Raw genomic sequence first — 27,142 nt, forward strand, 5'->3', positions numbered from 1 at the left:
GAAGAGACACAACTAGGGATAGGAGAGGAATTGAGTTCAATGAACATCTTAATAATTAAAAAAAAACAACCCACCTGATTCACAATTCCTGAAACAATTGGTGAGCCAAAATGCAGCTATCCTCTGACATTTTTACTTCTCTGAATTTTGCAAATGACTTCTCCAACCAAAAGCAAATATATATATTAAAATGACACTGGTCACAAAAGTGAATACATTAGTGAAAATGAAATCAAAAAATATATTACATTAGGAGAAATAGCTGGGAAATCTGTGGATTAGCCAGACCTACTTACAAAAACGAGAGAAATGGACACTTGAGATGCTGATAAAGTTTTGTGAAGCCTTTTAGAAGAAAAAAAGGACACATGCTTGTGGAACTGAAAAGGGTAAAAAGGAAAGAAATCCAATTATGGCATATAAATGGACAATAGCATAATGTGCATCTCCAGCAGTTGTTGGTGGGGAGGAGTACCAGAGTTTCTCTGACCTCTTGCAACTAGTGTTGTGCAGCTTCCTGGGAGCAGGAGGAAGACTCCTGCTGCTGCCTTTGCCCAGTTCCAACCTCCCTGCTGCTTCCCAGTGACACATGGGAGACAAAGTCAGGCAACCACCAAAGGCCCTCTACTCTAACCACTAGTGCAAAACTCCCCCAGATGCTTTTCATAGAATCATAGAATCATAGAATCCTAGAGTTGGAAGAGACCACAAGGGCCATCGGTTATATTTTTAACTTTCACCTCCTTTTTAGGAAAAATGAGCCAAAGTAAAAGAAAGCATGGACAACTCAGAAGATCATTATTGTACCTGAGGCAGAAGAGCTTGACAGCCCCCAGTCTTACTATACCTGTGGAATCTTGTAGATGCCTAAGACAGTAGCCATGTGGAGAGAGATGTCAGAGTCAACTCCTCCAATAACAGCGATATTTTCTTTTTCCTTGTCACATTTGAAGTTGGGGACAATCCTTTCTGTGATGGACAGATGTTTCAGGGTGTTCTGATAAGTCATCCTTGCATTTAAGTAGCTATCATAGACGTAGAACCCAAAGGTCGCATTTGGTACAATATTAAGGTTCTTGTTTATTTCTTTCACAGCAAACACCAGGGAGAGGGTATGCTGGTAGTACTTCAGTATTTCTCTAATAAAAGAGTTATACTGTGTGTCAGATGTATTCTCATCCTCTCCCTCTTAAGCACATTGGTAACTTCCTAGCTCACATGCATGTACATAAGTTGCCACATCCTTCCCTTAACTCCTTATTTCCTTTCAGCAACCAACGGACACTCATTGGATGAGAAGTTCCCAAGTCAGAAATTCTGACTGGTGCCTCTCAGATAGTTAGTGTTTGGTGTAGGTGGGGAGTAGAGACTAGAGCAGATCAGGTGGAACAGTATCTATTCTTTCACAGTTACTGAGTTTCCATCTTTCCCTCCTTCAAATAAAATTGTAGCTGTACAAAAAAATACTGCAGCCAATTTTAGTCATAAGAGAAAGTCCATTGTCATGAATAGTATGAATGTTAGGCCCAGAGAAAATGGAAGAATTTGCAAAGCATGATATGCTTCCAAGCGAAGCAAAAAACGAGTTTTATCAAGAAAGATTGTATGACTGTGCCCAAAAACATTGGTGTTGTTTCCTGAAAGCAACAATCTCCTGATAACAGGAAGAAGTTGGCAACGGACAACACTAATTTTAAAAAAGCCACTGACAAGAACAGGGAGGAGCTGGCAAAGGGACACGGATATGTGATAAAGGTTTGGAAAATACTGTCTGTCTGCTTTGAAGTACGACTGCGAAGGGTTTTCTCAATGGTGGTCCAGGAGGAGAGCAGGAGGAAAGCAGTGGAGACAGCCCCTCTGCAGACAATCCATGGATGGCAATGGGAAAGAAGACTATAAAAAGGACTCCTTTGCATGCCCTCAGGGCTGCTGGGACTAGCGCTACAGCTTGACACCACAGCTCTTGCATGAGGCTTGATCAACCCATGTGAAGGGCCTTGTAAGTATGGATGAATGAATGTGTGAGTGTTTGAACCTCTTGCTACTAATGTATACTTGACTATATGAAATAAATGTTACATGAAAGGTGTGTAAACCCAGATCTGGTCTCTGACGTCTGTTATTGAAAGTCCTATAACATATGGGATATCACTTGTCTCTCCAGATTTCAAAAAAAACAAGTTACCACGGTTTGGTGACATAAATGGCGCTGTGAGCAGGATTCCGAGAATGGGTGATATATACGTATTGAAGGATGACTAAATAGAGGATTAATAGACCAGACTAAGTTAGGTGTATTAATTTCAAAGGGTCTCCTTTGCATATAACTAAGTTTTGATACTTTGTTTTGCAAAAACAAGTTTGCAACTGCTGCTTTTATCACCCAATATGGTTTACATTGCATAGTAGCAGGTATAATACAAAATCTATGATATTCATGTGTCACAGCATCTGTGTCTGTCAGATTAAAAGAGAGTGATTGTGAAAGTGAGGATCAAGCTTTGCTGCAAAGGAAAACAGATGTTAATGGTGTGAAAGGAAACACAGAGGGAGGATGAGGATGAAGTTGGGAGAAAGTGGTGAGAGCCATGGGATCAGGTGATGAGAAAGCAGAACAGGCAGAAGATAGAAACCCCAAGAAGCAGAATAAAGCAACAAAGAAGAAGATGACGAGATGACAATGTAAAAAGAAGAAAATAGATGTTTAACATTCCTACCTGACAAAAGTCACATGGAAACATGTTCTGAGCATGACACTGTATGCTTGGTGCACTTGTAGCATACATGAGCTCACCAAGGGTACACTATGAAAGATAGAGTTTTTTTACTTACAAAAGTTCATCTATAAGCTTTGTGTTTGGGTGCTCATGGAAATCTATTTCTTCAAATACAAAGCCAAAATAGGTAACGATTCCTCCAATGATTAGGTCCCCTCTCTGATAATTCTGGTATGGAAGCTGGAATGGCTCCATCATGGTGCATCTAGCAGAGTGTTCCTTGCTCTCAGTTGGAGGCAACTGTAGCCACAGGAAGAGAAGAATCTGCAGCAGAAATGTTCCGACCATCTTGGGGCCAACAGGGATGCGGAAAGTCAGATTTCTATCTCATCTACCATAAACTGCATTACAAGAACATTCATTTAATGACTCTGGATTGTTTTGATAAAGAGAAAATGCCAAAGATCTGATCCATGAAAACCTGCATGTTCAGAATTTCTCATCAGGGCTCTGAATGACAGGATTTATTTTATATACACTTCCGCACTCTGATATTGATTGTGTTCATGGCCTGATAAAATGTACATGGGGTTTGGCAAGATGGATGATGAAACCCAGCAATTTGAGATAATTACTAAGGTATCTCCTTAGAGCATTGAGCTCTGTGACTTAAAGTAAGATTAAAATAATAATGCATATTTGTTATTGAGTAGTTCTCTTGTAATTGTGAGTGCCCCAGGCATCAAGCAGTCCAGCTGCAAACTGGTGCCCTGAAGGGAGCTTCCTAGTTTTCCCAAAACTCTTCCTCAATCACACCTGCACCATTTTCCCCAACTGTACATGTGTTACCAATGGAGACATGTTTTTCAGGGATGTTTCCTTGTACAAGAGTTAAGGGAAGGGAGAAAATAGTTAAAATAACACCGGCTCCAGTTGCAGGTGCAATGCAGAATGTTACATTTCCTTACAGAAATGGTTAGTGTATGCAGACATCTGTTTTTCTAAAGACTTCAGAAATCCCACATTGCATGGACTCACAGCTGAAACTGACTAGTTACTGCATATTAACAAATATAGATCAATGCCTATTGAAGTGGGGAATTTCCTTTTGTCATCTTAGAGTTGGAAAGCAATGTGGGGGACTCATGAAGGTGACAATGGAGGCTTAAATGCAGTGGTACAACTTGAAACATACAATACATGTGGTTGTGGCATGTGGGAAGGGAAAGGGCAGTAAGGTCATGAAATTGACAGAGTGACTGACAGAGACAAACTGAAATCCCAATATTTCCTATTTATTGGGGGTGGAGATAATATATAAGATTCTTCTTGAGTTTTCACTGTTACCCCACAGCGTGAAGTTAGGTATGAGCGTTCTTGGAGCAGCACAATTGTTGCATGGTCAAACACTCTTGGATTTGCAGTGTCCCTGTTGATGGAAGCACCTAAGGGAAAGGCTATACTTGGAGACTAAAGCTTGGCAGGGTGTTATAAGTTCTCCTGAGGTCTTCACGGTGTTGTTCCTAAGCAAGCAACCTGGGTTCCTATGAACCTTCCCAGTTCAATGAAAAATGGAAAGCTGGCTCAAAGAGGAATTGTGGGTTTTGTGTTCCATTTGTATTTGACCCTTCCCACTACTGGCTTACAAAAACTAGTAGGGAGAAGGCAGCCAGCTGGCTCAAGATCACACAGTGATTGGTGATTTTAACCCTGATCTCCTAGGTCCACCTAATATCCCTCCACTTAATTCCACTTCCTTTAAAGAAGAAATAGAAGTGAATAAGCTGGAGGAAGGCCATAGGGAGAACTCAGAATACATAGAACATAGCACTCAACTGTTCTCTTGAGCTGTTCTCTTGAGCAGGGCATCCCAGATTCAAAGAAGTCAGCCTGCTCTCTGATTGGATCCAGGAATGTCCTGGGATCCATCTGTCCTCCTTTGGGCAGCCACCATTGAGGAGCACAACTTTCTGCTCTTCTTGGTGTTTAAATAAGTTTAGCAATGAAAGAAGGCAGTTGTGGTGGCTGCTGGGAGAAGCCAGCCTCTCCTCCAATCAGAGCGTGCAGAGGTAGCTGAAAAACATTGATGTGCCAGGTTGGCAGAGCGAGGAAGCGAAGACAGCCCTTCTCTTCGCTTTGCTTCACCTTTCCCAGCCCCAATGGATAACTGTGGCTTCCTGCCCCGGAGCGTGATCTCACAAATTCAATTCCCATTAACAGAGGTGTCCGTCAGGGTTGTATATTGGCTCCATTCCTGTTCACTTTGTTCATAAGCGACATGAGGACTCCCCTAATAGAGGCTCAAGAAAGGATTCATGCGCCCCACCTAGCACTTTATCGCTGCCCTTTGTTACTATATGTGGATGACGCAGTCATCCTTTCCTTTTCTAGAGTAGGTCTCAGGAGGGCCTTAAAAATTTTTGGATCATATTGTAATGCAAATTCCCTTACAATTAATTATGGAAAATCTAAGATCCTAATTTTCTCAAAGAGCCGGAAACTCCATAATTGGAGAATTGATGGGAGAGTCATCGAACAAGTCTATAGATTCCAATACTTGGGAGTTTGGTTACAACACAACTTCAGATGGAAGGCCTACGTAGCTTATGTTACAAACAGAGCCAAAGCTATCTCCTTGGCGATCTTGCGATTCTTCTTCACCGATGGGGCCCTTCACATCCCATCGGCATTGAAAGTCTTCAAGGCCAAGGTGATCCCGACAATTGCTTATGCCATCTCAACCTGGGGGACTTTTGTCAACCTATCTCACCTAGAGGTTATTCAAAATCAGTTTTTAAGAGGGATATTGAAACTGCCCAACTGTGTAAGTAATACAGCGTTACGCATGGAACTTAATACTGTATCCCTGGAAAACGCCCTGTGGAAGCACATACTTTGTCACTGGTTATCTCTATGGCACAATCTCCCAAACTTGTATTTGATACAATGTATGTGGAGAGATGATTTCCAGAGCCCATGGGTAAAAAATTTACAACTGAAAATTACGGCAATGGGAATCTCCCCATCCAAATTACTAGAGCAGGACATAGTTCCAGCTAAAAGAACAGTAACCTGTAAACTAGAGGAGATGGACTTGCAGCAGAAAATGGTGTTGGGCAATGGTACCTGCTCACCTCTAAACCTTGGTTTATTACCCCTCTTACGGCTCCCAAATTATTTGAATTCCTTAACTTCCTCGGCTCATAGATATGCCTTTATAAAGGCAAGATTCAACACCTTCCCATCGAATGTGCTGAGAAATAGATTCTCCAATGGACAGATATCGCTCTTATGTGATTGTAACTGTGGGGCACCGGAATCGTTGCATCACATAATCCTTGATTGTGCTTTTCACTCATCGGCCAGGAGCAAGTTTCTTGCTCAATATTTAAAGGGAATCGCCGATAATTCGAATGAAGCCAAACTGAGATATCTATTAAATGATGATGACCCCCTAAGATCACTCACGGTTGCCAGATTCTTGATCAGCGTCCTATCCCTAAAGAAGAAAAACGGTCTCCTGTGCGGCTCGGATAACCCTTTTAAACCATGATCTATGTTTTAGGATGTAATTAGGTGATATCACCATTGATGTCTCTTATTAATTTATGAGCAGAGGGCGATGTTTATGTTGCAAATTTATTGTAATGTATGATGTTGGTCTTTTGTTTTTGTTTTGCTTTGGTTCTTGTCTGGTTTTTTTTTTCCTTGTAAGTTTTGGCTGTTTCAGATTTGGAGGTTTAAGTACATATATGTTGGTATGGGAAATTGTCGTGTGACGGGCCAATGGTCGTAATAAAATATCAATCAATGTGGCTTCCTGGCACCACTGGGGTGTGCAGAGCGCATGGCCCCTGGGAACTGTGAGCTCAGCAGGAAGGTGGTGGCAGCACATGGAAAGGAGTGGGCCATGAGTGGCTGCTGGCCCAGGGGGAGCAGGAGGCAAAGGGGCTCTGGGTGCTCTCTGCCCCTCTGGCAGTGGTGGGGGCTGTTCAAAGGCAGCTCTTTCTCTCCCTCCCACTGGGCTAGCACCAAGGAAGCTGCGGCCTTCACAGTTCCTCAAGTGCTGGAGCCCAGTGGAGGAGAGGTGGCCACTGCCCCTACTCCTCCTTCTCCCTGCTACTTCCACCTCATGCTCAGGCCTGAGCTGGGAGTGGAGCTGCAGTCTGGTGGTGAAAGGCAGCCCTGAGGAAGCTGTGGCCGCCAGAGCCCAGTAGAGGATAGGGGCAGTGCTGCTGCTGCTGCCAATACTGCCGCCACTTCCACCCCCAGAATTTTGACTTCCGCCCATGTCTTGGATCCAAAGTGGAAAGTATGCATAGAGGCCCCGGTAGCTTAAGGGGCTACTGGGTGAGGTCCCATAGTCTGGAATGAATAGAAGGGAGACCAATAGGAATGGGAGCTTCTAAATGAGAAATGCTGAAGGCCCAACAATTCCAACCAGAAAGAAAAGTGGGAGGCATCTAAGAAAACCAATGTGGCTGCATAAGTTGATTACAGATGAGCTGAGAGTCAGGAAGGACATGTGTAAGAAATGGAAGAAAGGGGAAATCACAAAGGAGGAAAATACAACAGTTTAGGATGAAGATCAGGCTGCTTAAAGCTCAGAATAAGCAAGAGAGGTTAAAAGTAATTCTAAAAAAATGTTTATTTGGCTATGTTCAAAGCAAGAGGAAGAACAAGCAAGTGGTAGGTGACAGAGGGAAGGCAGAACTACTCAACCCCTACTTTGCCTCTGTCTTCACCCAAAAGGAAAGCAGTGTCCAACCTGGAGATAACAAAATAAATGATGTAAGAAGGGAGATGTAGTCCAAGATAGGAAAAGAGGAGGTAAGGGAACAGCTAGCTATTTTAAATAAATTCAGATCTCCAGGGCCTGATGAGCTGCATCCAAGGTTACTAAAGGAGCTTGCAGGTGTAATTTCAGAGCCTTTGACTAAGATCTTTGAGAATTCTTGGAGAATAGGTGAGGTCTCTGCAGACTGAAGGTAGGCAAATGTTGTTCCTATCTTCAAAAAGAGGGAACAAGAAGACCTGGGTAACTACCAAATGGTGAGCTTGACGTCAAAACCAGGAAGGCTCCTAGAACACACAATGAAACAGTCTGTGAGCACTTAAAAAGGATGCTGTGATTACCAAGACCCAGCATGGGTTTCTCAAAAATAAGCACGTCAGATGAATCTCATTTCTTAGTTTTTTTGACGGAGTTACATGCTTGGTGGATCAGGGGAATGCTGTGGACATAGTGTATCTTGATTTCAGAAAGGCTTTTGACAAAGTCCCCCACGATATTTTTGCGAGGAAGGTGGTAAACTGTGGGTTGAATGAGGGAACTGTTAGATGGATTTGTAGCTGGTTGTCTGACTGAACCCAAAGAGAACTCATTAATGGTTGCTTGTCATTCTGAGAAAAAGTGTCAAGTGGGGGCTGCAGGCTGCAACATCTTTATAAACTACTTGGACGAAGCAATTGAGGCTCATCCAATTTGCAGATGACAGCAAACTGAGAGGGATAGTTATTATTATAATAATAATTTATTATTTATACCCCACTCATCTGGCTGGCTTTCTCCAGCCACTCTGCGCGGCTTCCAACAAAACACTAAAATACAATAACCTATTAAACATTAAAAGCTTCCCTAAACAGGGCTGCCTTCAGATGTCTTCTAAAAGTTTGGTAGTTATTTTTCTTTTTGACATCTGGTGGGAGGGTGTTCCACAGGGCGGGTGCCACCACCGAGAAGGCCCTCTGCCTGGCTCCCCGTAACTTGGCTTCTCGCAGTGAGGGAACCACCAGAAGGCCCTCGGCGTTGGACCTCAGTGTCCGGTAGAACGATGGAGGTGGAGATGCTCCTTCAGGTATACAGGACCGAGGCTGTTTAGGGCTTTAATTTTTTTTTAAAAAAAAATAATATTTATTACTTTTCCAACAATTTAAACACTACAAAAACAATACAATACAATACCAAAACACTACATAACACTAACACATTAAACTAACAAAACAAAACAAAAACAGTTAAACACATCAAACAATTTCAATATCTTATCTTTCATTCACTTATTTCCACGACCTCCTCACACCTCCCTTTTTGTATTCCACTTCTGTTAATTGTTTCAGCAATTCCTTTCCATCTTCCTCTGTTTTCTATCCTATAATTATCTTAACACATTCTAACCTTATTTTCCCCTTTAATTCTCTATTAATCTATTTATACTTAATTCCTTATAACGTTTCTACTAAAGCCATATAACTTCATTCCAACATTTTTCTAACATTCATTAATTTTACAGTATTTCTGTAAATAGTCTTTAAACCTTTTCCAGTCTTCTTCCAATGACACTTCTCCCTGGTCTCAGATTCTGCCAGTCATTTCCGCCAGTTCCATATAGTCCATCAACTTCATCTGCCATTCTTCCCTAAACAGGCTGTTTAGGGCTTTAAAGGTCAGCACCAACACTTTGAATTGTGCTCAGAAACGTACTGGGAGCCAGTGTAGGTCTTTCACAGAAGAAAAACTATTGTTCTCATCCACTCAATCCGCAAGAGCCTGTCTTTGCCTGCAGGATAAGTCCCTAACTCATCAGTGATTTGAGACCCATCAGCTACCCTCATCTAGTTTAGCTGGCCAGTCAAAGCCATTCCCAGGGTGTGGCTGCTGTCACATACTCACAGCTTCTAGGAGCCACAGGCAAGCGCTGAGTGTAGGGTGGAGGGAAAGGTAGAACAACTACACCAGGAGCGTGATATGTCCCCCCCACCAGAGGTACTACCTCTCCCCTAACACCCCATATTTCTGGCCTGAATAATAATAATAGCCTGCACATCTGACTAGGCTGACTCTGGGTCGCTTCCAACATATATAAAAACATAATAAAACTGTTGGGATACTGCCAGGGAGATAAAGTCCATCATGGCCCCAAGCCGTCTGCCGGATGATCCATCGACCTCCCGTAGTCACGCAGTATCAGCAATTAGCGACATGAGTTTCTTCTAGAGCTCATGCACACTCTCTCAGCAGATAATGCACAGCCAAAAGTTGCACTCAGGAGAGCATTATTTACAAGCTTTATTCAGCGTTGATCAGAACAAAGAAAGACATGACTGCCTGCGTCAGTGTCTCCGACACAGAGAGAACGAAAGCAATAGCAAACATAAACATCCTGTGAACAGGACATGTGCAGACTCTGACTCACAAAGCCTGCTCCCTTTTAAGGTGGAACGGAAATATCCTAACAAAAACATAAAACATTTAAAAGTTTTCCTATACAGGGCTGCCTTCAGATATTTTCTAAAGTTTAAACAGGGACACTATGAGGCATTAAGTGAATTTTATTTTAACCACTCAATATACATGAACTAAATATGCATAAATACATAAAAGGTGCCATTTCCAGAAAGCGACTGCAACTGACTAGATTTATGCAAGACTGCAACTGACTAGATTTATGAACTGCTGCTCTTGTAAAAGGTGGAGACCAAGGGGTGCATTCAACTAAATCCTGAATTATTTAACCTATGTTAGTCATGCTCATTAAATTCAATGGATCTACTCTGAGTAGGACGAATATTGAATACCACCCCAAGCCTCTTCTAATTTGACATATAGCCTTGCCCACCTCCATCACACATGGAGGAAAGTGCAAAAGTTTTTCCATTTCCATGGGAGAGGGAGTACAAATCTTCTATTTTCCCCTCTCTCCTGTGATTCTCTATAACTTTGAACAGGATCAAAGAAGACATTTGCAATGGGGGGGAACATGATTTCTTTAACAATGATGAGTGATTCATAAACAACAGCTGCCATAAGTTATGTCTCCTGTAATTATCAAATTAATCATAATCACAGCTATATTTCCCCAACCCAGGAGAGTTCAAGTGGGCACATTCAAAATGTAAACTAAGGCTATAGAAATGCAAGGCTCTTTCATCTGGTTATTGATTCTTCAGTTCTGTGTTCTTCAAATCAGCTGCTGGAGTACTAATTTAAGGCAGGGACTCTTGCATTACAAAGAGATGAAGTGTCCTTTGCAGTAAAGAGTTTTCCTGCAAGATGGTAGCATTTGTGATCTTACTATTAATACTGCTGCCTCTAACTACATGCAATATTCCTTTGGTCCAGTGCCCCACCAGTGACCCTCTTCCCATTCTTCCCAAATATTATCAGTCAGGAGACCTCATGGTTGCTGGCATCATGTCTCAGGTCTATACATTTGTAAACAAGATAACTTTCAAAGAACGTCCCTCTGCTAAACTCTTTGATGACCAGATGTAAGGAATTGTGTTTATTTAACAATATAATGCATCCATATTAAATGTATTCATATTTTGCTGTTGGTGCAATCGGCTTTCCTTATAAGTAATTATTGTGCTTCTGCGTTTGATGTGCTTTTATCTGGGGCGGGGAAGTGGGGACCTGAGAGGTCGAGCCCATTTCTGCTAAGAGTGTCTACCATAGTCTTAAATTAATGTTAATGAAGCAAGTCCAGTTTACCACGTTTCAAACTTTAATAGTAGCAATGACAGATGTATTTATTTTCTCTTGTGCATCATTGAATTTGTCCAACCTGCTATAATTTGGGTGCAGTTTGTAGGTGTGCTCACCTCCTCTAAGGAACAAGTTCTGTCATATTTCAGAATGATTGCTGCAGTGGTTCTCCTGCCTGAGCGGACTTGAGGTGGACACAATAGGAATTGTGGGGACAGGGGTGGAGGCTGAAAACAGATTATGCACTCTCAGGAAAGAATAAAGTGGGGAAAATCTCAGCCTGCCAGAAATGGCCTTGGTATCCCAAAGGTTGTGGTGGGTTGGGCAGATCACTCCACTGACTTGCAAAGGGAAGGTGAGTGATGGATATAGTAACCTGGATGCCCAGGATAAATGATGTGAATTAAATCTTACCCTTCCAATGAGGATCGGTTATCAAGGGAAGAAGGGCTGGGCTTTTCTTCCTCTCCATCCAGTTTTTTGGGATGTTGCTTCCTTTCCCTGGGAGAGGGACCTCTCCATTAATTGGAGACCACACCCCTTAATGGAAGATCACACCCCCTCTTCAACTCAATCCCAGGCTGTTTCCCTTCTGAGCCTCATTATTTTTTTAAGCAACAAAAAATTTGTTGCTTCAAGTTTCCAGGCACCTGAGTTCACTGAGGAGCGATCAGATCTAATTCAAGATGCCTTGTTAATAGTATGCAGATTCAAGGATGTGAACACCTGAATCGCCTGTGCTGATTTATCAGCATTTGTAGTTGTAGTAGTAATCAAGCTTAGATTGTTCAAACAGAGATGCTCCTACCTGCAGGCCATAGGGCCCTGGGAGCAGTGGATCAAGGGAGTAACACATGGAATTTCAAAACCCCAACTTAGCATCTTATTGGGTGTGCTATATCTATTGTAGATCACCCTGAATTTGGAGTGAAAGGTGGTGTGAAGTATAATTGAAGCCTATTCTATGCATTTGAAATATTGCATAGGACTTGAGCAAGATAAGAATCAGAAGAAGCTTCTCTGGATTGACATGATAGAAATATTTCTTAACAGATTCAAAAAATAATATGGGATTCAAGGCTAAATGTCTGTTCTCATCTGATGTATTTTTCCCTCATTAGAGAGATAAGTAGATATGTAGACAATGTCCTTTTCTATAGAAGATGCAAAATGGACCTCTCATTGCAGGCTCATGACACAACTCTACCAGCACATTGTGGCTTTGGTATTTGCTGTAAAGGAGATAAATGATAACCCACAGATCTTGCCCAATGTCACTCTGGGATTCCACATCTTGAACAGCCATTTCGTTGCAAGCTGGACCTATCATGGCTCCATGGAGCTGCTGTCTGGATGGGGCAGACTCATACCTAACTATAAGTGTGGTGTTGAGAACAGTCCAGTAGCCGTCATCGGGGGACCAAATTCTGACATCTGTCTCCCCATGGCAACGGTCCTGAGTATCTACAAGATGCCACAGGTAAGAGAGCCATTGGAGAAGCCATTCATGTTTCTCCTGCACTGCATCCTTCCACGCTGTAGGTTGAGGGATTCACAGAGATGTGTGCATTGAGTGTGGCCATTTAGGATGCTATTCACATTTCTATTAGAGTCTATCCCTTAAGGCCCCAGGTTGATATTACAAAGTGTGAATGACTCACAATGAACAAAACTCATCCCTGCACATAATACACCAGAATACGAGGAACAACCATTCTGTCTTGAATTCTGCATGACATGTTTGATTTCTCAGTGCAGGGAAGGCTAATTTCCTCCTCTCCAATATTTAAGCATTCCAGCACAGAATCCATGATTGAGGTTCAGATGCAGTCCAGTCATCAAAAATCATCATTGCTTGATTGGGCTCAATGGCCTTTACAAATGCATTTTAATTTTATTTCCCCCAATTTATGGTTCAAAGAGCTGTCCTATGGATTCTTCAACAGAAACTAGCTATATTTGCTCTTTATTCTGTGTTCACGTGGCTGATACTGTTTGCTTATATGTTCTGATGCTCACATTCACATAGGAAATTTAAGGGAGAAGTGACCCTTGCAGTGCCTTTCCCTTTATTGAAAATATAAGGGCAGCAAAGACCTTAGACTCTATGGGTGTCTGAGTGAAAAAAAAGGTATAAATTGAAGTATTTCAAGAAATCTAGCCACTTCATATAGGGCCCCAATATTCAACTTTTATGTCTGTGTTGTTGTTGTTTTTTAAATTAAATTTTCTCTGTGCAGTCTCATCTGTGTTCATTCACCATAAGAGGGTATATAAAAACACCAAAGTGGATGGAATTTGCAAGCATAATTTTTACAATTATTTTCAGTTCATCTATGGCTCTTCTCCTATGCTTAGTAACCACATCCAAGAAGAGTTCTTTCACCGAATGTTCTCTGATGTGGCTCATCAGTATAATGGAATTCTCCAGCTACTGCTGCATTTCAGCTGGATGTGGATTGGAGTGGTGACTCTGAGTGATGACAACGGAGAGAGATTTGTACAAAACGTCCTTCCCACGTTTGCTGGAAGAGGTATTTGCTGCGATTATACAGAAACATTTCCCAAACTAACCTTTTCAGGTGAGTCTATGGAAATGATGGAGGACTATTCTAAAATAATCAGTGTTATTATGGGCAGCACCGCCAATGTCGTGGTTGTGATTGGTGAAATTCAGACCATGATGGCACTGAGAGTAATGCCCACCTTGGCAGAAACAATCAATATGCCAGTGGACATCAAGGCAAAAGTCTGGATTATGACTGCCCAGATGGATTTTACATCGTTTTCCTTTCAAAGAAATTGGGACATACACTTTCTCCATGGTGCCATTTCATTTGCAGTTCATTCAGCCAATCATCTAGGATTCCAGAAATTTCTTCAGAAGAGAAACCCTGTCACAGAAAGGGAGGATGGCTTCATCAGAACTTTCTGGGAAGAGGCATTTCTTTGTTCTTTTGAAAAGAAAGACAATGATCTCTGCACTGGGACAGAGAAGCTTGAGACTCTTCCTGGGTCTGTCTTTGAAAGGAGCATGACTGCCCACAGCTACAGCATCTACAATGCAGTCTTGGCAGTGGCACATGCTTTACAAAACATGCATTTCTCCAGATTCAAACACAGTGTAATGTTGGATGAACTAAGAGGGACTAGGCTGGATCCACAGCCATGGCAGGTAATGTTGCTAATTCTATATTGCTAATATAGAATAGTTTGCCATCTTTCAGGGTGCAAAAATAGTTCCTTGACTGTTTAGAAAGCTCTTTTTCTTCTTGTTGTTTAGTCGTGTCCGACCCTTCGTGACCCTCTGGACCAGAGCACGCCAGGCACTCCTGTCTTCCACTGCCTCCCGCAGTTTGGTCAAACTCATGTTGGTAGCTTTGAGAACACTATCCCACCATCTCGTCCTCTGTCGTCCCCTTCTCCTTGTGCCCTCCATCTTTCCCAACATCAGGGTCTTTTCCAGGGAGTCTTCTCTTCTCATGAGGTAACCAAAATATTGGAGCCTCAGCTTCAGGATCTGTCCTTCCAGTGAGCGCTCAGGGCTGATTTCCTTCAGAATGGATAGGTTGGATCTTCTTGCAGTCCATGGGTCTCTCAAGAGTCTCCTCCAGCACCATATTTTTTTCTTTTTCTTCTTACCCTCATCTTTCAGCATAGAAATGTGATAGGACTGCTGTATCTTTCATTTTAAAACACATGGGGCAAATCTGCAACATCAAAGCACTCTTGTTTCACTTTAAGAGCCATGGCTTCCACCAAGGAATCTTGCGAACAGTAGTTTCTTGATGGTCTCCTCACAACTCTCAACTCTTTTAAGCTACTTTCCTTTCCAAATTCTTTGGGGGAAACCATGACTGTAACAAGAGTTCTTTAAATATATGGTGTGGATGAGCTGTTAGAATTACTGTGAACAGAATCCATGATCTTGACCTTGTGCAGAGTTGAAATGAATGTTCTCCACTTCTGCTACCTTCTGGGATATCTTCCAGAGAATAAAAGGCTAAAAAGTAAGCCCTACACAGATCCAGAGTGGAGTTTCTAAGGCGGATGGATGTTATTTTCTATGCTTCCTTCTGGTAACCCCTGAAACCAAGCTGGTGCCAAACGTCCTGCTCTGCTTTCCTTTCGACCACATCAGCAAAACTGACAGGGGAGCCTTGTCCTCTGGGCAGCCCAGGACTGTCCAGGCTTGCAATCTGGGGAGGACACTTCAGTGCTGCTAACACAGCGGGTTGACCTCACCCCTGGAGCCACACTCCATTGTTCTCGAGACAAACAGATGCCAACAACTGGAGGCAAATAATATCATCCTGTTATACATCTGTATCTTTCTAATACCCTCATGGATTTCTTCCCTCTTCTCTTCACTAATTTAGCTCCACCACTTTCTGAGAGGCATCTCATTTAACAATAGTGCCGGGGAAGAGGTTTCATTTAGCCAGAAGGGGGATTTGGTAACTGAATTGGATATCATCAACTGGATCACATTCCCAAATGACTCGTTTTTCAGAGTTAAGGTTGGAATGATGAACCCCCAGGCTCCCCCAAGCAAGAGACTCTCCATTCATGATGATACCATCAACTGGCCCATCAGGTTCAACCAGGTAAGGTCCATTTCAGAGTGTCCCCAGACATTTCCTCAATGCTAATAAAAAGGGGGTTCACTATTCAAACTCTGAAACAGCTATTCCAAGATGCAACTAGTTGTGATTTAACTCACCTCCTGAAGAAGACAGGGAACCAACATTCAACTGAAAACAGCACAGGCAGTGGGAAGCTTAAAATGGCAAAATGTGATATAGAAAGAAGTTGGATAGGTGGGCTTATTAATAACTGAATTTAACAAAGTACAGAAGAACCTCCTCACTGTTCTTCATTGTTACCCAAAACATTGCTGTAGCATAACATAACAATACCTTGTTTGGACCGCTGAGATTCTCAGATAATGTTCAAAGGAGCCCACAGCTAAAAAACTTACATGGTTAGGAAGCAACAAAGCAAATTTCATCACCTAAAGTCTGAAACATATAATTGTGAGAAGAAAGCAAGACACACAGAACCAGGAAACTTTGGCAACTTATGTATTTATTCAATATAAAATCAATCAGTAAAAATAAATAAATGAAGAGCAGAAGCACCCCAGAACCTAAGGGTGAGGTGTGAGCCAAAGTTCTCAAAGGCCCCATAAAAGTGGGTTCAGGGTGTTTGTGGCCTGCTCAGTGTTCAGCAGGGGACATTCAGTATCAGACAGTGGGAGGGCAATTGCTGTGAAGCAAACAACAGAAGAACCAAGGGCAGCAGCTCCTTGTAATGTGAATGGTCATCCTGATCTGATGGGCACTTCAGACTTCCTGCCAGTGTGAGAAACAGGGAAGTAAATTTGGCCCAATCTGAGGAACAGGTACGGCATGTTTAAGTCAGAAATTACCATCTTCTTTCCTTTTTGGACAGGCACAACCCCTTTCTCTGTGTAATGAGAATTGCCAATTGGGCTACAGTCGGACCAAGAAGGAAGGGAAGCTGCCTTGCTGCTATGATTGCATCCCGTGCCCAGAAGGGAAGATTTCGGATCAGAAGGGTCAGAGATTTTTTATTTATTTTTGGGGTATACTAGTTATAAGAATTGTCAAGAATGATCCAGTACATGAAAATTAAAATAAGTAGAGAAGGAAGGAAAGAGAATGGTGTCCAATGATACCAGTAAGATGTACCTGTTTTGGAGCATAGTCTCATATGCTCATGGAATTCAGAGATAAGGATTTCAGCATAGCAGGAGATGATGGAAACAGGGAGAACTTAGGATTGGTGATATCCAGGTGATGAACTTCTCTTCTTTCAGTTGTAGTGAAGACCTGCATTGCTCTGGAATCCTAAGTAAATACAGCCCTCTTGTATATAGAAATAATTGGGCCAAATACCTATATATATTTTACCAGTACTGATCCAGCAGCCATCATTCAAGGCTTTCTGGCCATTTGCCTTGATTTCTTCGGGGCGCAAAAGGCTTCACAAGTATAGTATAGTATTTTTCTTTTTTCTTTTTCAGACATGGATGACTGTTTTGAATGCTCTGAAGATCAGTATCCAAACAGTGACAAGGATGGATGCCTTCCGAAAGATAAAACTTTCTTGTCTTATGGAGAACCATTGGGGATCAGTCTGGCCACTTTTGCTGTCTGCTTTTCTTCCATCACAGCTGCAGTGCTTGGAATATTCGTGAAACACAAGGCGACTCCCTTAGTCAAAGCCAACAACAGGAACCTCACCTACGCTCTCCTCCTCTCCCTCCTCCTCTCCTTCCTTTGTGCTTTGCTCTTCATTGGCCAACCTAACAAGCTGACATGCATCCTACGGCAAACTGCTTTTGGCATGATCTTCTCAGTTGCCATTTCGTGCATATTGTCCAAAACCGCCATTGTGGTTCTGGCTTTCATGGCTACCAAGCCTGGCTCCAGCATGAGGAAGTGGCTGGGGAAACCATTGGCCAGCTCCATTGTTCTTTCCTGCTCCCTTATTCAAGCCACAATCTGTAGCATATGGCTGGCAACTTCTCCTCCTTTCCCAGACGTTGACATGCACTCAGTGACTGAAGAAATAATACTAGAATGTAATGAAGGCTCCACCGTCATGTTTCATTGTGTCCTGGGATTCATGGGTTGGCTGGCCATTGTGAGCTTCACGGTGGCTTTCCTAGCTAGAAAGTTGCCTGACAGTTTCAATGAAGCCAAATTCATCACCTTCAGCATGTTGGTCTTTTGCAGTGTGTGGTTGTCCTTTGTTCCAACCTACTTGAGCACCAAGGGCAAATACATGGTGGCTGTGGAGATCTTCTCCATCTTGGCCTCTAGTTTTGGGTTACTGGGTTGCATCTTTACCCCCAAATGCTATGTTATTTTACTGAGGCCTAAGCTGAACAGCAGGGAGCAGTTAATTAGAACAAAGAATTAAGAACTGACAAGAGTGACTCGCTGGTCCAGGCAATTCTTTGTCACTGGAAATACTTCTTTCCAGATCATTGTCAGTTGGATATGAATTAATTGAACACACGAAGTTAATATAAACTGAGTTCCATAGTTAACTTTGGTCCTGGTTCATCATATCTCAATCGGCCATGATTTATCCATACACGTGGCACCTCATTCGTTTCCACTACTCTCCATGGTCCTGACAGCAATCTAATCATTGTGAAACCAAAAGGAGTATTTTGTGAGGTTATTAACTGACATATAATTTCTCAACCCACCACCAATTATCTACACACCCAATATTACATATCACAATCTAAAATCCCCCCTGCCTGCTGATAATAGTTCTTCAATAGTCCTGTTAGATCTGCTTGAGTGGATTGAGAAGAGTGATAAGGGATGCAAACTCATCCATTGGATACAAACATTTTGACCCTGCCTTAATATATTAAAACTTATTCAGAAATTTTGCAAATATGCACAGGAACACATATATTTGACTTGTTATGTAGTGTAGTTTCACCCTGGGCCAACAGGGGGATACTGTATATAGTTTTCACTCAGGTCTGTAGATAGTTTTCACTCAGGTCCGCGGCAGTTATTTTAGGCGGGAACGCTGGGCTGTTGTGGTTACAATGTTGTCAGCCGGCTGCCTATAAATACAGGCCGGCTGAGCTGTTCGCTGTCAGTTCTAGTCCAGCTTACCTTAATAAAGAGCTACTTGAAGAAATCGCTGTGCCGGCTGCTATGTCAACCCACGACTTAACACGACTCATAATAAATACCTTGCCATCCCACTCAGGAAAATCTTGCTGAGACCTGAACAAAAAGCAACTTGTTTTCTTTTGTAGAGTGCCAGAAGAACTACAGTTTATGAGTGACCCATGAACTACATCAGAATTGCCCAACTTACCATAATTGCATCTCTTAATTCTTCTATTTCCATGGTTCCCAACGTGGGGCACAGGGGGGCAATTTGATTTTTAAGGGGGGCAATTTGAGAATGAATTATGAACAGATAATGGTCATTTAGGCTTCCTCCAAGCAAACAGGAATTCACTTTTTGAATAATAAAAATTATATGTCACACGGAGGGGGACCTCAAGATTTTAGAGATGCTTAGATGGAGCATGGCAGGGGGAAAGGTTGAGAACCACTTATTATATAACCACTGCTCTGGTTAGTAGGGAATTCAGGGGTCAGATGTGAAACTAAGAACCAAGACTAGAGGATGCTATTAATACACTATCTACTGTACCATTTGAAAATGGGGCCATAGAGACACGAGTCTCTGGACTCAGCTATACAGCTGCAAATAAAACGTTTTGTGTTGCAAAGTGCATTGGGGATGATGGACTATGGCAAATTCAATCTATTTTTGCAAGACTTTATCTACTTAGAAACAGCTGTTCTACCAGCAAATTTCAATCATTTGTGACAAAAAGATAACAATCATGGTTTCTTATTTTTAAAATTGTCATAAGAATGCATAGGCAAAAATCTATTTAATTGTTGGATTTGGTTATTGTTTCGTACCTGAGTGTAATCAGTTTTAAGGAGTTTATTCAAGTTGTAATAAGAACAGTCAGTCCTCAGGTGTGTTTGTTGCTGGGGGGCCCCCAGACCCCAGGTTATATAGCCTGTATTCACACCTAGGTCATACCTGATAGGCCAATTCAAACTTCCCATCAGGAGCTGGATTGGACGGCTCCTATGGCCAATCAGATTACTACATTCTAAAATCCTACATGCCTATTATTCTTAGATCCCAGCTCCAGACATAACACTGAGACAAACCAGGCAGCCTCTGAAAACTGAGCTCTTTTGCCGAATCAGGGCCTTTCACCTAGTGCATTTTTTTCACCTAGTACAACCCCCGCTTGTACCTCTGCTGCCCCTAGTCTCCCCATTAAGGAGAACCAAGCTTAGGACAAACTTAGTTGGTCTCTAAGGTGCTACTGGAAGGATTTTTTTTATTTTGTTTCAACTACGGCAGACCAACACGGCTACCTTACCAAGAGATCACAAAGACACTCCCATAGTCAAAGCCAACAACTGGAGCCTCACCTACGGTCTCCTCATCTCCCTACTGCTCTGCTTCCTTTGTGTATTCCTATTCATTGGTCAGCCTGAGAAGATACCATGCCTCTTTCGACAACCTGTGTTTGGCATTATCTTCTCAATGGCAGTTTCTTGTGTGTTGGCCAAAACCATCACTGTCATCATGGCTTTCACGGCGACCAAGCCTGGGTCCAGGATGAGGAAATGGATCGGGAAAAGACTGGCCTTTTCCATTGTTCTATCGTGCTCCCTTATTCAAACCACTATTTGTGCTGTGTGGCTGGCAACCTCTCCCCCATTCTTGTATTTTGACATGCACTCAATGACTGAAGAAATTGTTCTGGAATGTAATGAAGGTTCAATTATTATGTTTTACTGTGTTTTGGGCTTTATGGGCTTCCTAGCCATTGTCAGCTTCACTGTGGCTTTCCTAGCGTCAAACTCATCTTACAAAACAACAGTGCACTAGAAGAAGCCAACAGTTCTCAGCACTACAGGGTTACATTATTCACTCACAAAGGAAGCCCCTTTCCCCCTCTCTCCATAAAGTTAGAAGAACCAAAGATTTTCAGCACAGCTCCAGGTTTTGGCTGCTCTCATAGACAAAAAACCATGGAGTCAAGTGCTAAGAATAAATCCTTTTTTGCAACCCACTGCTGATCTCTATTGGCTGTGTGACTAATAGGAAGGAACATGACTTGTTAGTCCCAGGAATACTGTACTCTTAGCATAACTTGAGTTTTTCCTCATATACCATAAAAGCTCTTTATCTCAAAGAGGCCACAGGCAATTAGAGGATACAGTGGGGTGGTAATTCTTGTCAACCAGTTTCTGTAGTAATTAAATTATTGTGTTGGGCACTATTTTGAATATTCGTAAGAAAGTTTGTGAAATAAATCCATTTCTAAGACTGTGTTCCCAATTATTGCTTTCGGGGGGGAATAAAAAAATAAAAAAATAAAAGAACCACCAAAGATTTGTTTGTTTGTTGCACTTTCTTCAAGGAGCCCAAGGCAGTGTATGATGGTCTGCCCTCCATTTTATCTTCACAACCCTGTGAGGTGGCCCAAGGTCACCCAGTAAGTTTCAGGACTGAGTGGGGATTTGAACCTGGGTCTCCCAGTAGGTCTGGAAGATGTATTGATACATTGTCCAGAACAGGTTTGAGAGCCAGAGTATGGTGACAATTACCTGATTTTTGACCAAGGCAGTATACTGCACGTGGGGCTTACTAGCTGGCTGGCCAGCACCTTGACCACCTTCTCTGACTGAGCAGGTGGGCTGCCTTATTCCTCCCTATGCCAGACGCTGGCAACTGTGGAAGCAGCAGCAGTTTCACCACGGTGCCTCGCAGTGGTGGTTTCAACCCAGTGCCTTGCAGTTTTCAATGTGGGCTGGGACTCCTCATTCGTGTGAACAGTGCCATGCCTGTCCGACTTCACAATCTCCTCTCCCTCTGTGCTCCCTGGGTGTGGGGCCAATACTAGGGCTGGGCGATGTATCTTGGCTGCTTCTTCCCATCCTATTTCCTCCTTATTTCAGACATCATGCTGTATCACTATATTGTGATGCTTACCTGGTGATACAGCACGATGTTGAAAACCTGATATCACCCTGCCCTGTATCCCATGTCCTAGTCCGACACTCTAACCGCTACACCACACTGGCTCTCTATAGGTATACGTTTAAGTATACTTAAACCTCATATTTTCAATGGTTAGTTAGCTCACAGCTGCAATAGGACCCCCACTTTGCTCCTCAAGCACCTCATGGACCAACTCAACACTTTGCTGAACCAAGGAATGGGTGAGAGACTGTTACCTCGCTGACACAGCAATCTGAAGTAGGAAGCTTCACTCTCAGAAGGCACAGATCTTAACGCCCTGACTTTGTGCTCCTCTTACTCCAAGATTGGGTATATCCCTTCCCTTCCCTAGTGGTTACTATGGCACATTGCTGCAATCACTTTCTCTAAGACTTCTGGGTATTTAGGGATCCTTAACTGTTGGCAGTGCCAAAGAATGCTCCAACTACCTCACAACTGCACTCATTTCACACACTAGCAAGGTGTAAAATTCTACAAGGCAGGCTTAAGCAGTATGTGGACCGAGAACTCCCAGAAGTGCAAGCTGGATTTCTAAGGGGCAGAGGAATCAGAGACCAAATTGCAAACATGCGCTGGATTATGGAGAAAGGTAGAGGGTTCCAGAAAAACATCTACTTCTGTTTCATTGACTACGCAAAAGCATTTGACTGTGTCGACCACAGCAAACTATGGCAAGTTCTTAAAGAAATGGGAGTGCCTGATCACCTCATCTGTCTCCTGAGAAATGTGGGACAAGAAGCTACAGTTAGAACTGGATATGGAACAACTGATTGGTTCAAAATTAGGAAAGGAGTACGACAAGGCTGTATATTGTCTCCCTGCTTATTTAACTTACATGCAGAATTCATCATGCAAAAGGCTGGGCTGGATGAATCTCAAGCCGGAAGACCCTGATGCTGGGACCGATGAAGGGCACAAGGAGAAGGGGACGACAGAGGACGAGGTGGTTGGACAGTGTTCTCGAAGCTACCAGCATGAGTTTGACCAAACTGCGGGAGGCAGTGGAAGACAGGAGGGCCTGGCGTGCTCTGGTCCATGGGGTCACGAAGAGTCGGACACGACTAAACGACTTTGGAATTAAGCTGTGTGGATGTTAATGATAATGCCTGTTACCTCGCTGTCCGAAGCAGCACTCGTACACTCCATTTCTGTGTAGTAAACAACTCTTTTTGTAGAAAAGCTCTTTATTGGGTGTATGGGTTAAAAGCACGCACACATTTTAAATGAACACACACCCTTGACTCCACACAAAAGGTTCCATTCCCCTCAGATGTGTTATGGTGAGTTCATATACATGCCAAACACCCATGTGGGTTCAAGCATTCGTACACCTTGTAACCAATTCCTATACAGTTCTGAGATCTCCCTTATTGGCTGTTAGGTCCAGTGGTGTAGCGTGGGTTGTCAGCACCCGGGGCAAGGGAAGTAATTTGTGCCCCCTAACCCGTGGATTTGCGCCCCCTAACCCGTGGATTTGCGCCCCCTAACCCTAACCCCCAGATGTTGCACCCGGTGCGGCCGGCCCCCCCTGCACCCCCCACGCTACGCCACTGGTTAGGTCCGATCTACTGACTTCCGCTCTTGCATGCTTGTATTGTATTGCTTGCTTGTATTAAGAGCATGCAAAGAGCCCTACAAGTGGATCTGGCCAAAGGGGGCCTGATAACTCTCCCCACTTCTGCTCCATTATTATCTGGTGTCATGGTGCCTCTGAAACTGGAGCCATTATGTAGCCATCATGACTTGATGGAATTGTCTTCAGAGAAGCTGTTGCATTCTCACCATAACTGCACTGCCCATTTCATCATGCTGGTCTTCCCTCTCACCCATTGGGATAATGTTCTACATAGTTGTCTTGTGAAGAGAGCCCCCATGTGGAGGTATCAGTTGACGCAAGTCATTCATCATTATAAGACAGGAAGTACCTTGTTGGATGTTACAGGGGAAATTCCCCAGCTCACTTGAGTCAAACAAAGACTCCAGCCAAGATTATAGAAGCAAAACAGCAGCCAGTAGGCCTGATCTTTATCATTGCAACAAGATTTCAAACTACAACATGGAAGAAGTAGAAAGAAGCCCTGAACAAAGGATGGGTCCCCTTTTTATAAGTTTCCCAAATTACCCATAACACCCTTACTAAAGGATCATACATTTGTCATAACTATGTCATAAATTGGGAGGGGTCATCTGGCAGAAACCTGACCTCCCCCTTCCAATCCCATAGTGGGATAAAGCCTAGACAAAACAAAGGGGTGTATTTGACTTGACTCAGGTACCGGGGGGGGCTATTACTCAGAAGGGTGGTGGGAATGGGTGACCCCTCCCCACCCTCTCACTGTTTCAGTGTATCTGAAGGAGTGTGCATGCACATGAAAGCTCATACCAAGAACAAACTTAGTTGGTCTCTAAGGTGCTACTGGAAGGATTTTTTAAATTTTGTTTTATCTAGTGTGTTGTGTAACATGCTGCCCTCTGGGCGTTCCCAGCAGCCACCGTCCCCAGCAGCCAGCATGGCACATGGTCAGGGAGGGTGGCTCGTGTGGGGAGTTCCACAACACCCCCAAGCTCAGTAGGGTGATGGAGAGGACTTGGGGGCCACATGCGCCCCGTTCTCTGGCCCCGATCTGCAGACTAAGCCCACTAACTAGGCACCGTTCTCTGTAGCCAAAGGCAGGGGTGGCCCCGGATGACACAGGCAGGCAACCTGAGACTTAGGGGCCACTCTGTGGCCGAACCTCATTCCATGGCACTCCAGGCTCCAAACCTTTGGGGAATATGCCCTCCTTCCGCAGTCGCTGGACTCCTGCTTCCAGCTGCCAACATGGCAAATGTATTGAGAATGTTGAAGCAAATGGAGGGTTGTTGTTTTTTAATCTCTGCTGACTTTTGTGTGGAAATAAAACTCTTCAATCCCAAATATGGTTTTCAAAGCTTTACTTAAAAAGACTTAGGTTTCAAACATTACAAAACCAACAAAAGATACAGGGTGTCAGCTCCATAAATTTGTTCATACATTGCTGGTCGTAGTGTAAGGCACAGCTGGTAATTCTACCTCCCTTTTTGTCCTTTATTTTAATTTAATTTCTACATACATACAAATACATTTAAATGAATTATGAAATTAAAAACACCAAAATATACATGAAAAAAGCTTACAAAACTGCAAGGTAGAAAAAGGAATTGGAAAGAACAAAGATAGACCAACAAGAGAGAGAGAAAAGGAAAATAAAACGTAGACATATCTCCTTTTTTACAGCTTGCTTCAAGTTGGTTGGCTCCAAGGAGCTAACACTAAGACAAAGAGACGAGGTGTATATGTGCATTCTTTGTCTCTTAAGCCAATGAAAGCTAGTTCATTGGCGTATTTTGTCGCTATTGGCATCCTCAGTTGGCATCCATCTGTCTCAAGAAACCATGGCGTGCCCCGCGAGGAGTGAAGTCTAACCGCTGCATTGGTAGCACCAAAGCTGTTTCCCTGGGGCAGAAGCCTGGACAATGTTATTAGCAGCTTTTTGGCTAACAAAATATTGGCAACACGCATTATTTCACAGTTCTTAAGCGGAAAATGTACAGTGGATTCACAAAGGATAACATTCAGTCGATACAACATTAGAGGAAGAAATCAATCAACAGCACAGAGGCAAAGAAGCCTTTCCACTTCCCTCTACAGCATGTGTGGAAACCGCCTTCTTGACTGCTGGAGCCACGCTTGGTCTGGTCCGCTCAGTTTGCCAGAGCCTGTTTTTGCATGCAGGGCAAGCCCTAAATCTCAGAGGGTTTAGCAAGCCAGTTGAAACCGTGTGCAAACACTTTCAAACTCTATCCAGGAGCTCAAGACTAAGCCCTTGGGGTTAACTCACCCCCTACCTTTGCAATGAAAAAACACTAAACCTTACCAAATCCTATGATCAGTGTTTAAAATGCAGCCCTTTTTCACAGTAACCTGAATACAGTTACAATTTTTCACCAGTTTATGTAACGTTAAACAATTCCATCCCCGTAAGAATGGTCAGGAGTGCTGGTAGGATCAACCAACGTTTTGCAGCTGCCAAGGTGTTCCAGAAAAGGTTGTCCTGGTTTTTAAGGCTAAATTGTTTTTCTAGGCTACTGGACGCATAGTAGAGGTAAGCAATGAGTTATTCACTTCCAAAGGTATAATCTAAAAAGTAATATAAAGTGCATGGAAGCAAGCTCCTCTCAGTTACTGAAATGTTTTAAGACTTCTTGATATCCATTTTAACCTCTCAGGGTAGATTACAAGATGTTACGTTGTCCAGAGGGCTCAATTACCCATATACCCATTTTTTTAATGGGTGTTTCCTTGGAGATGCCACATTTGTTGTATACAGTACAGTGGTACCTTGGTTTACGAACTTAATCCGTTTCGGAAGTCCATTCTTAAACCAAAGCGTTCTTAAACCAAGGTGTGCTTTCCCATAGCAATGGGGGACTCAATTTACACTCAACAGGAAGCAGAACATGTTCTGCTTCCAAGGCAAAGTTAACAAACCAAAACACCTTCTTCCGGGTTTGGAGCGTTCTTAATGCAAGCCGTTCATAAACTGTCCTTAAACCAAGGTACCACTGTATAGCCATTCTGATTCATTTTATGGCCAGAAACCTGTTCTAAATGCCCCCAAAATTTTCAGTGGTGGTACTAATATTCCTGGCTCTTCCAATATTAGATCTACATCACCTGCATAGAGGCTAATTTTTAATTGATTTGGACCAGATTTTATAGCAGTGCAAATTATTATTTTTCCCCAGAAGAGAAATTTTAAAACAATTCAAAGCTGTGCAGCCCATAAACAGGAATAAAAGACATTGAAAACTACACACTATTTGAACTTCAAAGCTTTTTCTTTAAAAGGCCTGTCTGAAATTTCTCCTATTTTAAATCCAAAGATCTCACTAAAATTGCTGCAAGGGCAGGCACTTAAAATCCAGAGTAATACTACCAAGATAAAAAAATAGAGCTCAGTATAAAATGTGCAAATACTATAATATAATGCTTTAATAAATAATGCTACATGAGACAACTTCGTATATTACTAAAATAAATACAGGATATTTTTCCAGCTAGAACTTGCCAGAACTCAGTTCTGACACCTCTCAGTTGGGTGCCATTGCCATTCTAAGAGAATGAGAGAGGTGTTCCGGCACCTTTTCCGAGAAACACAGCTCTGTCTATCACCGTTATAAAGGTTGAGTTTTCCTTAAATTCATTAGACTAACTGTATAATGCACACACTGCATCATAAGCATCACTCTTCAACATAACTATCAAAACTATATCCTACCC

General features: G+C 42.7%; 1 protein-coding gene across 1 annotated transcript; it reads left to right on the forward strand.

Moving 5' to 3' along the window:
• Window positions 1-4,995: 4,995 nt before the first annotated feature.
• On the forward strand, window positions 4,996-18,500 carry LOC310693867 (vomeronasal type-2 receptor 26-like; the record flags this gene model as incomplete). Its single annotated transcript, XM_083476249.1, has 7 exons — window positions 4,996-5,109; window positions 10,840-10,988; window positions 12,394-12,685; window positions 13,535-14,380; window positions 15,585-15,812; window positions 16,660-16,786; window positions 17,255-18,500. 7 exons carry the CDS (start codon window positions 4,996-4,998, stop codon window positions 18,154-18,156), a joined length of 2,658 nt encoding a protein of 885 aa, XP_083332375.1. The 3' UTR covers window positions 18,157-18,500.
• Between the last annotated feature and the right edge of the window lie 8,642 nt (window positions 18,501-27,142).

The sequence above is a fragment of the Podarcis liolepis genome (genome assembly GCF_965112155.1).
Source record: "Podarcis liolepis genome assembly, chromosome: 15".
Classification (NCBI taxonomy): Eukaryota; Metazoa; Chordata; class Lepidosauria; order Squamata; family Lacertidae; genus Podarcis; species Podarcis liolepis.